The sequence below is a fragment of the Elaeis guineensis genome, chromosome 14, assembly GCF_000442705.2.
Source record: "Elaeis guineensis isolate ETL-2024a chromosome 14, EG11, whole genome shotgun sequence".
NCBI lineage: Eukaryota > Viridiplantae > Streptophyta > Magnoliopsida > Arecales > Arecaceae > Elaeis > Elaeis guineensis.
Genome location: NC_026006.2, coordinates 61843157 through 61856290, shown reverse-complemented (window position 1 = coordinate 61856290; position 13134 = coordinate 61843157). Strand labels below are relative to the sequence as shown.

The window sequence follows — 13134 nt, the reverse complement described above, 5'->3', positions numbered from 1 at the left end:
ATCTTAAATTTGATCTAAAATAATTTTAATTTATTTTTTTTAAAATTATAATTATTTATAATATTTATATAATAAATTTTTTATTTAATTTGATACAATAAAATCTGATATCTTTTATCTATCTGATCCGATCGAATTTATATCTCCATTTGCTCCGATTCGGTGCACTTCCCTAAGTTAAGGTAAACGGGAATTCGAACGGGCGTGGAAACGAGTAGGTGTTCGCTTTACATAATTGGATACGTTAGCCATCCCTAAGGTGCACTCCCCTAGGTTTAGGCGAACGGGAATTGGAAACGAGTAGGTGTTGGCTTTAAATAATTGGATACGTTCTTTTTTGGCTCCTCGCGTCCTCTTCTTGCCCACCGCCGTGAGACCGTCTCTTCTTCGATCAAAAAGAGTCCGCGTCTCTTCCACTGCCTTCCAGCGGCGGCCACCGGAGATTCCACCCGTCCTCCCTCCGGCAATCTTCATCTCTCCTCGCCCGCCAGATCCGAGATGGACGACAGCTGCGCGGTGTGCGCGGATGCCCTCGAGTGGGTGGCCTATGGATCTTGCGGGCATCGGGAGGTGTGCTCCACCTGCGTCGTCCGGCTACGCTTCGTCCTCAACGACCACCGATGTTGCATCTGCAAGACCGAGTGTCCCATCGTTTTCGTCACCAAGGTTCCGTGCCGTGTTTGGGTTCCCCCAATCTGTCCTCTTTGCCCTCGTTCTTCCAATCTTTTGATTCGTTTACTCCGGACATCTTGGAAGATTGTTTTTGCGTAGTTTTAGATTGGAATTCGGTCGTTAGATTCTGTAATCATCGACTGAAAGATCGGATTTTGACGGATCTTTATGTCTTTAGATTAAAGGGGTTTTTTGCTTAAAATTTTTATGACCGGCAATGTTTATTTTTGTTTGTTATTTTGGGGTTTCTATCACGGTTTTAGGTGTTGGTGTTCCGTAATTGACTGATGTTAATAGTATTCGATGCAACTAGAATTTATGGTGGGAAGAGCAAATTATAGAGTTCCTTCTGATTTCTTGTTTTGGATATCTTCTCCTTGATGTTTGTTGTATCTGGTTTCTGTTAGGCTTGCATCGCTTTGATGGATATCAATCTGAAGGGTTCGTGTAAATTGATATATATATATATATATGTATATATATATGATGTTCCAAAACTGTGATTAACAGGCTTTGGGGGACTACACAACGGTGATAACTGATTTTTCGATGTTCCCGGCCAATGCAACAGAAGGCAAGGTGGGGCAATATTGGTATCATGAGGACACGCAAGCATTTTTTGATGATGTGGACCACTACAGGATGATAAAGGCGATGTGTCGGCTTTCTTGTAGCGTTTGTGACAAGAGTGCGGAGGAACAAGGTAGTGAAGGCACCAAGAGAAGGCACAGGTTTAGGAGCATAGAGCAACTGAAGGGCCATCTTTTCCATCAGCATAGGTTGTTCATGTGCAGTCTATGTTTGGAAGGGAGAAAGGTGAGATTTTGCTTGCTGGCTGTCATTGCATGTATTGCTTTGTGTTTATCTGTTTGAGTTTGCGTGTTGAAGAATGATGATTATTTGCTACATTGATGATTCTCTTGCTTATGATAATATGGCTGCTCAATCTCCCATTCTGAAGAAATATGGTGGTCTGAGGAACTGGCCTTTTTTTTTTTTTTTATGATTGTTCTTGTTGCCCTAGATCTAATGTCACTAATTAGCTTTCCTCTAATAAGATGGTGATGGTACTAGTTTGATGATCTCAAACAGATACAAGTTCTAGATGTCATGTAAACTTATTTTAGCCATTGGAATATTTTTGGCATGTGGAGGTTTGAGGGATTGACCTTTTTTTATTTTATTGTGTTTGTTAACTTAGATCTCATGTCACTGATTAGCTTTCCTCTAATAAGATGAATATGTAGGGAGCAAAAGGTACCGTTCCATCACTACTCTAATGATCCCAAACATATGCAAGTTCTAGATATCATGTAAACTTAAACTTTTAACCCTTGGAATATTTTAGGATTTTTAGATAGCCATACTAGCGGTTCATACTCATGGCTAGCAAGGGAATTGGGCATAGGGGAGTTTGAAATGTCCGGTAAGTTGTTATTACTATTGAGTTGATCTAGGTATGGTTCACAGCACATGATAAACTTATGTATAAAATATGAGCATGAAAGACAGACAAGCAAAAGCTGTAAAGCTGTACTTTTGGTTAATTAGACTAACTGCATGGACAATTAAAATGGTATGTTATAGTGAAGGATAATATTTTCTGATGAGCTGTGTGCAACATTGAGAAGTTGGCAATCTTCTGCTGGTACAGTGCATCATTTTTCCAGCAATGCTTTTGAGCTAGCCTTCTGATCTGAGTGTGACACTAAGAAGATGGAAATCTTCTGCTGGTACCATGCATCTTTTTTCCAGCGATGCTTTTGAGCTACTGATCTTCTGGTTGTTGATTCAAGCTCAAATTTTAGGTAATCAGAACCACTTGTATAGCTTTAGTCACAATATCTTCTGATGTTTTGCGTAAAAAAAAAAGATTGAGACTGGATTGCAAGGTTGGCTGAACCGGTACCGGTGGCCGGCCGTTGGTACGGTACGGCACGTCTCTATTCCGTTCCGAACCGAGGCGAACCGACGAAGGAAAACACGGACGAACCGGGGAAGAAAAAGAGAGAAAGAGAGAGAAATAGAGAGAGAGAGAGAGGGAGGGAGGAAGAAAAAGAGGGAGGAGAATCCACCGGAAGGGCCGCCGGAGGGCAGCCATGACTGTCGGGCAGCGGAAAGGGCTCCCGCGGCTCCGCACAGGGAACAGGGGCGATCCGCCCCTGTTTCTCGGGATTTTTTTTTGAAAAAAGCCTTTTCAAAGTGAAATCGGCAAAATCCTTGCCGGCTTCACTTAAGTGAAGCCGGCAAAACCCATGCCGACTTCACTTTGAAAAGGTTTTTTTTAAAAAAAAACCCCGAGAAACAGGGGCGGATCGCCCCTGTTCCCCACGCGGAGCCGTGGGAGTCCTTTCCGCCGCCCGACGGCCACAGCTGCCCTCCGGCGGATTCCCCTCTCTTTTTCTTCCTCCCTCCCTCTCTCTCTATTTCTCTCTCTTTTTCTTTTTTTCTTCTCCGGCACCGGCATGTGCCGTTTTGCATGCCGGAACCGTCTCGGTTCTCCGCCGGGACGGTTCGGCACGCCCCGTACCGGGCGGTTCAATCCGGTACGGTAATCCTTGCTGGATTGATATTTTTTTCCCATGACTATTTTACAGATTTGTCATGAACATGTGAAATTTGTGGATTTCATAAATAAATTGTGCTTTGAGGAATCACTGTATGATATTTCAAGAAGTAATAATAAGACTTAACAGCCTTTACCTCACAGGCTCTTCATTTCCAGCATGGGCCTATGTTTCAAGAAGTAAAAAAGGCCTCCATGTCTTCCTCTCCTTTTCTCTATTTCCTGGCTTCTGCTTTATCTCCATCAGTAGTTATAATGCAGCCAAACACTAATGAGCCTATGTTAAGCTACATCCTTCATTACCAAGTGACAACAATTTAGGGCTCCAAATTCGAGACACAAGCACAGACTACTTCCCACCAATGTTGGCCCTCTTTCTGCTATCTCTTGTATAGTGACATATCGCTATTCAACCTCTTCTTGATGATAGCAAATTTTAGGAGCATCTTTTCCTTTTAGCCCCACCATCATGAATGATTTAATGTGTTTAATACTAACATCGGGAAGGTTTGAAATTAGAAGGAAAAAATGAAGACATTATTTTATGGAACACTAATAGCATGGTTATCAATAAAATCAACCTAGCCAAGGGGGTGGGCCACTCATCAGGTTGACTGGCTGGACTGATTGCATTAAAACAATAAAAAAAAAAGGTAAAATAAAATAATAATAAATATAAGTTTTGTGAAATATAATAGAATAACTATGAATTGGGAAATTTGCAGAGAATATCGACAATACGTATATACATATAATATGCTATAAAATATAAAAGATTAAAAACTAAAAAAACTTTCTAATAGTATACTAGATTTTTCATTTTTCTGGTCTTGTTGATATTGTTCTTGGCTCCATCAAGTTCCCTGAACTTGTTGAAGTCTAGGGCTTTGGGGATGGCAACTAAGCTGGGGTGGGATAGCAGTCAAAAGGGATCAAGAAGAGGCTGAGCTGGTTGTTGAGGAGGTTGGAGGCGGATGTTTAAAGGTGTTGCCATTGGTGGCAAAGTGGAGGTGGTGGTGGCTGTGTAACTGTTGACAGATCATGCCTTGCATTCACATGACTCCTCTTTAGGAGCATTACATGGTGCTCCTCTCTCTCTCTCTCTCTCTTGATCAGGGTTTTCTGAATCTAAATCCCCAACACCAGGATGGAGAAGGCAAGATGAGTAAGGATTGGACAAAATTTCTATATGGGAAGGAGGGCGTCAAAAGAATGATTGGAGTTGGGATAAGATGAAGACATGGAAAGAGGGGAAAGTGGAGACAAGAGAGCTGGATAGAGATCGAGAAGGATCATGATTTTGGGGTGCCTGTCCTGATCTGATTTTTTAAAAAGTTTATTTAGACTTATGAAACAGGGTTGTTTGGTTCTTTAATACTTAGCCTGGTTGCTGATTCAACAAACCCAATTGATTTGAATTGCTTTTTCAAGGGGGTTTCATTCATTAGCAATCTTATTGCTTGATTGGACTAGCCAAGGTACCAGTCTGCCGGTTCTCCAGTTTACATGGCCACTCCAATCTATTTCTGATAACAGTAGGCACCAGGATAGGCTTTTTTTAGTCCATACATATTATTTGACATGTACAAGATGATGTTCGCATGGAATTATTATGTGGGAAATATTAAGCACGATGAATTCGGTAGTAAATGTTTGATATTTTGTTTAATATTTCATTTTTTTAATTTCCTGAACTTCTTTTAACTTCTCCTAATTTAGTGACTTTTTTTTTCTAAACACAGAAGTTTTATTCCTTGCATAAATAATCCTTAATGCTGAACTAATCCTATCAAGGAGAAAGAATTATTTCCTTCAACCTACATGATTTTAGGAAGCGAGCCTCCAAGTCCTTTACTTTTTTTATTCTTTATGATCTACAAATTATGGTACATGTTGCGAGTGGAAAGTTGAGTCTATGCTCTTGTTTTTGCTCCCTTTCTTGGGTTTTATGAGTGGAAAGTAGACCCTATGCTTTTTGCTTTCATTCTTTCTATTCCTGTATGTTGGAGTTCTAGCGGGTGGAAAGTAGAATATGTGCTTTTTACTTTCACTCTCTGTTCCCTTTTTCCATTCCTCTGTATTCCCATTCTTCATAACTATGGCATGTACCCTTATTTATACTGGTAGGTTCTTTGTATTTGAGTTGGATTGCTACTTCTAGCTAAGAAAGGAGAAATTGCAAGTTTTTTACTATTCTATAGAGGTTTAGTCTCTTTAGTTGAGTCAAATTCCTCTTCCAATTGCAAGAGGATAAAAACTTCCTTCTTTTTATGTGAGTGAAGTCTAGCCCAAATCCGGTTGGCTTCCTCTCGTAACTAGAAAAGGATAGAAATTACAAAAATAATAAAAATATATTAAAATCTTCAAATTTGAGGAGAAACTAGATCTGACTTTTACATCAACTTTGTCTTTAGTTGTACCAAATTCTTCTTGGATTAGAAATTATGGCTTCCCAAAATTTCGATACTCAAGTAATCCTTGGATGCCGTGCATCTTGCTCTTGAAACTTTTCTAGACTTGCCCGAAGTGGAAGTCTTGTGTAGTTAGTAAATAGCAACAATAAATTTAAAATATGCAATATGAACTGTGAGGTGAAAACACGGGAAGATCTTGGGACATAAGCAATAATTTGTTAACGGAAGGAATATAAAATAAAAAGAGGAAATTTAATTTTTATCTATCTATTTTTCATTGATGTCTGGTTCATGAGGAAAAAATATTCTCTATATGCGCCTTATAAGAGTAGAGGAAATTTTGCTACTTTCCATCTCTTAATGTTCCAAGTTTTGGCTAAATAGTGTATTTTATTTGATATTGATTTTTTTTTAAGTCAATATTTAAACTCAATATTTCTTTACTGATTTAAGCTTTGGCAGAGATGTGCTAACCTATATTGTATTTGGGCCATTTCTGTTTGTATGTGTTTTTCTGCTTTCTTTCTTTTCTCCTTATTAGCCATTTTATATCTTGTTGGGGTAATTACCTTCTGGTTAGTTGGTGATATTCACTTTATTGTCCTTTTATCTTTACCTCTCTGGTTTGCACTCTTGTTTCTTTCTAAGATAGCAATATGTTGCCTATGCTAAATGATATTGCTGACACATGTAACATCATAAGTAATCTATATTTCATTAGAACTTGAATTACAGGACAATTGAGTTTGGGCCACTTGGGAGAAACATAGTGAATTTACCCATTAACTTCATTGATCGGAGGTAAACAATCAGGTTGTGATTCTAGAACATTGTATGGCAGAAGGTGTGTAATGAAGAATGGCTGTTATACTGATCCATCAAAGTTTGAGACCTTTCTCCTAATTCATGTTCTGACTGCCACAAAAAACTCCTAACTCAAATTCAAAGCAGATGGCTGTTGCTGCAGATGAGTTGATTTTGGTTGGCCAAAGTGGTAGATCAGAATGGCAATCCTCTAAACTTTTCACTGTCCAAGTGTTAAAATGGCAGTCATTGAAATTTATACCTTTGTTCCCTGCTCAATGATGATGGCCAATCAGGAAATCATCTTTTAATTTGTTGTAGAGGTTTTTAGGCATTTTTAGAGTCTTGGAGTAAAAGGTAATCAGAAGTACTTTTTTGGGAGAAATATATCTTATTGTCGTCTCTTCCCAAAAAGAATATTCAGTATGTTGATTGGTTATATGAGAAGCACCTTTTTACTCAACTGTTTTAGTCCTCCTAATCCATTACAGTTGCATCAGCCATTGATTGACCTAAATTTTACTTTGATGAAAATCTTTCAACAATTTTAGGTCGTTGGAAAGGTTAATAGATATATCAAGAAGATAATTTGCATTATGTATTCTGGGCCTTTGGGGAGGTATACACACTACAAATGGAAATCCTGAGTTTGAAAGTAGTTATTTCTTCTGACATCGAGTGATTTACAACATCTGTTGGTTGAAGTTGACTTGATGAACACTATCATCTGGGTATCAAGTGGACATGCTCCTAAATAATTAGCCTTAATTCATGGTGGCTGCAACAGAGGGTATTGGTCTGTTCAGCCTTGTGGTTCATTGTTGTAATGGATGGCTAATACTCTTGTGTAGGTCAATGTGGGTAGGAATTGTTTTTATATAGAGGATTTTTCCTTAAGTGGGGTTGTGTTTTTGGAACATGCATGATGATGACTATGAAATCTCACATGAAAGTTGCTCTTATATTGGGATGACTTGTGGAAGACTAGCTTTGCAATACCCCCTTCTAGATGTTGATCGTCTTTCAGAAATTTCGTTTCTTTCTGTGGGAATTATGTCAATGATTTTGTGAACACTTTTTCTTTGTGTTGCTGATTTCATGTGGAAATTTTAAGCAGGTATTTATTTGTGAACAAAAGCTTTATACTAGATCACAACTGAATCAACACATAAGCACTGGTGATTCTGAGGTGGATGGTAGTGAGAGTGAACGTGGTGGCTTTATGGGGCATCCCATGTGTGAGTTCTGCAGGAACCCATTTTATGGAGATAATGAACTGTACATGCACATGTCAACGGAACATTATACTTGCCATATATGCCAGAGGTACCTTTTCTTTTACATTTGTTTACTCTTAAATTGATCAATGTATACTCAGAACTACATGTTTAACATCTACTGTTACCGCAACAGGCAACATCCTGGGCAGTATGATTATTACAGAAATTATGATGACCTAGAGGTATAATATATTCAGTTGTTATTCTCCCACAGCAATTAGGGGAATGCTAGATCTACGCACAAAGTGTAGACATGTACATCTCATGATTTGTGTGCTACATGTACCGTTTCTTTTGTTGGACCCACCCTTGTACGTCACATGATCTGCTGGCACTTGTAGGCCTTGCAAAGGAAACTGGACGGTCATGCAGATCTGGCATTTTATAGCCTTTTGGATTTTTTTATTTATGTCAATTAATATAAAGAGTTTGGTTATATTCTTAAATGATGATCCACACAGATGCATTTCCGCCAAGAGCATTTCCTATGCGAGAATGAAACTTGCTTGGCAAAGAAGTTTGTTGTCTTCCAAACTGAAGCTGAAATGAAGGTGTGTAAGTTTATGCAACGACTATATTTTCTGCAACATGTCCTTGTCAATTTTTCTTTATGTCGTTAAATATCAGATCTCAGGTGATATGCTGTTTAAATTTGTTAACAGAGGCATAATACTATTGAGCATGGGGGGCACATGTCTCGTTCTAAGCGGAATGCTGCACTTCAGGTATGCGACAATTGCGATCTCAAGTTGTTTTTGCTTTATTTCGGTACAAATTTGTTGTCTTGACCTTCTGAATGAGTATTAAAGACACCGATTTTGGCTAGCTTTGCTTCATTTACATGCTATCCATCGATATCCTTATTTTGTTTACCTCTTCAATTTAGATACCAACTAGCTTCAGATTTCGACGAAATGAACAAGAACAGCGACGGGGAAGAGGTCGTGGATTTCGTCCTGAACCATCTGGCAACCAACTTGCAATGGCAATTCAAGCCAGCCTGGAGACGGCAATAGCAGATGGCAGAGTTCGTGATTCTTTGTCTAGTGCTCATCCAGTTACTGAGCATGGGGAGACAAGTCAAGATGACACAGTTACAGATTCTTTGGAATCATTATCCATCAATTCAGGTCCTGAGCCACGATCAAGGTCTCCTGCAACACAGAGCCAAAGCTCTCGGACCACCCCATTTTTGGAAGAATTTTCCTTCCCTCCCCTTGCAGATAGGGAGCTACCTGAGCCTTCATCTAGGTATGCTCAGGCTCTTAGTCAAAGCTCAAGGAGTGCTGCCCGTCTTGGAGAAGAATCATTTCCTCCTCTACCTGGTGCAAGTAAGAGCAGTAAATCAAAAGCTACACACAGACTAGAAAGTTTGGCAAAAAATACCCTTGCAGCTCGTCTCCATCAACGTAGCAGGGCCTCTGTGGCAGTTAACTCTGCTCGGTCTAGGCCATCAGATTACCATGAGAGTGTCTCTTCTAGTTCGACAAGTTCTAAGATCAGAACGACCCCAACACACGGACCAACACCAGCAAGTTCAAATTCTCAACCTTGGATGGCAACAAAACCAGCAAGAGAAAATGAGTTCATATCACCTTTATCTGCAAATCCTGCTCAGAACTTGAATAGCACAAATAAGATGAGGCATTCTGCATCAGCCCCAAGCCTTGTTGAGGGAGGGTTTTCAAGCCAAGCTACATCTAGTATGGTTTCTGCTATGAGTGGAAGCCATGTGTTGCCTATGTGCAACCAATCTCTGCCCAATGGGGAGGATGTTCAGACTGCAAACAAGAATTTGGTAGAAAGGATCCGTGCTGGCCTAGGAATGGATGAGGATAAATATGCTGCTTTTAAGAGCATATCTGCTGAATATCGTCAAGGACTAATCAACACCTGGGAATACCTTTCTTATGTTGAGCAGTTTGGCCTGTCTCATCTTGTTCCTGAACTGGCTAGACTCTGCCCTGATGCTCAGAAGCAGATGGAACTAACTGATGCCTGCAATGCTAATCTGAGGAACAAGTTTATTCTGTCAAAAGATGCTGGCAGCAGTTCTGGCAGCTCAAAAGAGAGTAACCGTTCGGGGAAGGGTTCGGGGAAGGGAAAGGGGAAACGTGTAGATCATGCAGGAAGCACTAGTGCAAAAGATGCATTAGCAGAAAACATTTTTAGCACTGTAAGAAAGCTACAATCAAGTCAAAAGCCTCAGGAAGAAGAGGTGGAGGTTTTGTCAAAGGATGGTTACCGAGCTGTGAGGGATAAACAGAAACCATCTGTTGGGGAAGCTTACATTAGTTCAGATTCTGATAATGTGAACTTGGCTGACTCAACAGGTAATAAAGAATCCCTTGCAACCAGTACCAACTCTAGCCAGAATTCAGGAGATGGAGGAAGCAGTAAACAACGTAAGAAGGCTTCAAAATTCCATAGAGTCCGTTTGGGTGATGGTTCAGCAGCAGCGCTGCTTGACCTTGGTCGTTCAAATGCTAGCCCTGAGCGCACAGAAAATGAATCTACCCACAAACCCTCCGGTGGGCTACCAGTAAGAGGTGTTTGGCGGAATGGGGGTGGACAGAGACTGTTTGCAAACTCTCAGAAGGATCCCTCAAAGTGATGTCCATGACTACAATTTTGTATTTTTGTGCAGAAGGCCGAAATTTTCTTGAAAGTGAGAGCTTGGGTTGAGCTTTTTTGAAGATTACCAAGCTTGGCTCTCATTTGTCCTATAAGGCCATTAAACTGAGCAAGAGAATTAATATCCACAATGCATGATTGTCTTCAGTCTGCTTGCATCAGCGACAGGACTTGTTCTTGATAATGTATGAGGTTAAGGAGTTAAAATCCCAACTTGGCTGGGTCCAGCCCGCTATAGATTTTGAAAATTTAAGACTTTACTAAAATTAATGTTTTGGGACTTGGTTTCTCGATTTTCGCTGTTAAATATGATGGAATACATTCTTGTTTTTGTTACTGTTACAATGGCCTGGATTTATACTTCTGATTTGCTAAAGATAATTTTGACTATTCCATTTATATAGACTTGCTACTTCATAGTAGCAGAAGGCCTGCCAGTAGGTATCCATCTCTCCTTTTTTTTTTTTTATTCCACGTTTATTTTAGAATTTTTATAACAATACTGGTCCCTTTCTCCGGTCCTCACATGAGAAGAGTTGCTTGATTTTTTTTCTGATCTTATGGGAGAATCGATCTCAGTGAAATTGAAGCTAAGAGATTATACATGAAAGAGTTGAACTTCTGAAATTGCATGATATTTCTAAATGCAGGCAAAAGCCACATTGTGGGGAGATTGAGGTGGGGCAGGGTTGCAGGCTGATGCAAGTCAGTCAGATTCGAAAGCTGGTTCAGTATAGCTCTATTCAGACGAGCAAACAAATCTGCAAATTCATGGCTGCATGGTGTGCCAGCTTTGGTAACTGTTACCACAAATCTTAGTCCGGGGAACAACGGTCTTTTGCTGTTCCCATGCATTTGATTATATTAAGAATTATCATAGAAAATAAATAGATTATTGTCTTAATAACTGTGAAATCATTCTACATGTTCCACATCTTCATCGTAGTTCAAGTTTAGAAGCAATTGAAGATTTGTTCATTTGCATGCAATTCATGTGCTTTAATTAGTTGATAATCACTAATTAGTGTTGGTGGTTGGATACTTCACCTACGTTTGGTAGGTATATTATTTTAACCCAGTTCGGCATATTAACTGGATTTATCATATTATAACTGTGAGTTCTGCTATTGATCACCTAACGATCACCACTCAGTTCACCCGGCATGTGGCAATCACGATTGTTGTTGTTCTTGGGGTTGGTGGTGTCAGCTGGGTCTCACTTGCTGCTCATCCAATCACCAACTTCCATGTCCTCCTTGAGAATTGAGCGATGGATAATTGCGAGTGATCTTTGGTTTTTCCTATTATTACTATTGCGTCAACCGTTGTTATGGCAGCATTAAGACTGAATGGTTAAAGTTGCATAAAGAGGGACCTAAATTTTGATATTGCACACAAGGTTAGTGCAATTGTGCACTCGAGTCTTTATTGCAAGGTAGTTTTCTTTCTTGATGACCTAAATGTTATAATAATTATATCCTTATCTGGTCTAATTCTTATACCTCAGTGCTGAGATTTGTGGTTTTAATTGCCTGAACTGGATTTGAAACAATGACATTGTATGCATCATTGATAGGGAACCGTCATATTTCATCGGAACGGCTCCTGGCAAACGACAGCAGGGCATATTGGCTACAACACTGGCATGTTCTAAAGGCCGGAAGCCCGCGCAGATTGCACTAAATATTGGAAGAGAGCTAACGCAGACCTTTGTGATCTTGTGACTGTAACGAATCACGATTCGAAGTTATAGACGCATAAGACATAGCCTGAGTAAAGCACACCAACACAAATTAAAACACTTTATGGAAGTTCTGCTGCAGCCTGGTAAAGCTACCAAGCCACAGCTTCGAGCCATTTGATCAAAGCTTGCTCGTGTAGCCATTTGACCATGGCCTACCACTGCGAAACCCTGGCACGCTGACGAAGCCTGGGAAAGCGCCGCCGTAGACTTGTTGTCCAAGCCAAAACCAGTAGGCTTTAGACACAACCTCCAACCATCTATGTTGGTTTGTGGGAACTTGGCAGAACAGAGTTTATTACATCTGATGCAAGGACAGCAACTCCTAAATAGTCCGGATGGAAACACTTCAGAGACACACAGGAGCCCCCACACAGAGAGAGAGACCGAAGTCACATAGGCCACCGTAGTACTTATTTAGAGAATTAGTTAGCTGATTCAATAATGGGCTGTTCATTTCTTTTGTTAATTGGCCTGGGATGGTTGCAGAAAAGGGTTAGTCGTCTTGAAGATTGCATAATTATTTCGAGTCTTTATTTTTCAATGACCTTCTAGTTAACTACTCTCATATTATTCTAGTTCAAGTATCCCCCGTTGCATTCTCAATTCGTAAGAGGACTGTTGTATCTTTCAAGAAAGTCGTTAAATGATCTATGCATCTTATTTGGAAGGGAATTTTTTTTTTTTTTTTTTGGATAAAAGAAGAGAATTTTTTAGGACTAAGCAAATAATCAAAATCCGAAGAAACTCACTCAATTTGATCTAATAAACATCGGTTTCGATTCGTTGAAAAATATAAATCGGATGGAATCGGATTGGAATTTATAAAAAATCGATTATTTAAGATCATATTCGATTCCTACACTTTTAAATCATATGAAACCGGATCAAACCAATATAGTATTTTACAAACTCATTTTCATTTTGGGACGACGTCGTTTAAACTTGAATACTTAATTCTAAAAAATACTGTGTCATCTATTTGGATTCATGGAAATATTAATATTGAATTGTTGATAGAAA

At 39.5% G+C, this 13134-nt stretch overlaps 1 protein-coding gene across 1 annotated transcript; it reads left to right on the top strand.

Annotated features, from left to right (window-relative positions):
• Positions 1 to 289: 289 nt before the first annotated feature.
• On the top strand, positions 290 to 10715 carry LOC105057290 (uncharacterized). The gene is made up of 7 exons (XM_010939861.4): positions 290 to 666; positions 1183 to 1488; positions 7574 to 7782; positions 7870 to 7918; positions 8198 to 8287; positions 8399 to 8461; positions 8623 to 10715. Exons 1-7 carry the CDS (start codon positions 499 to 501, stop codon positions 10348 to 10350), a joined length of 2613 nt encoding a protein of 870 aa, XP_010938163.1. The 5' UTR covers positions 290 to 498; the 3' UTR covers positions 10351 to 10715.
• Positions 10716 to 13134: the final 2419 nt, after the last annotated feature.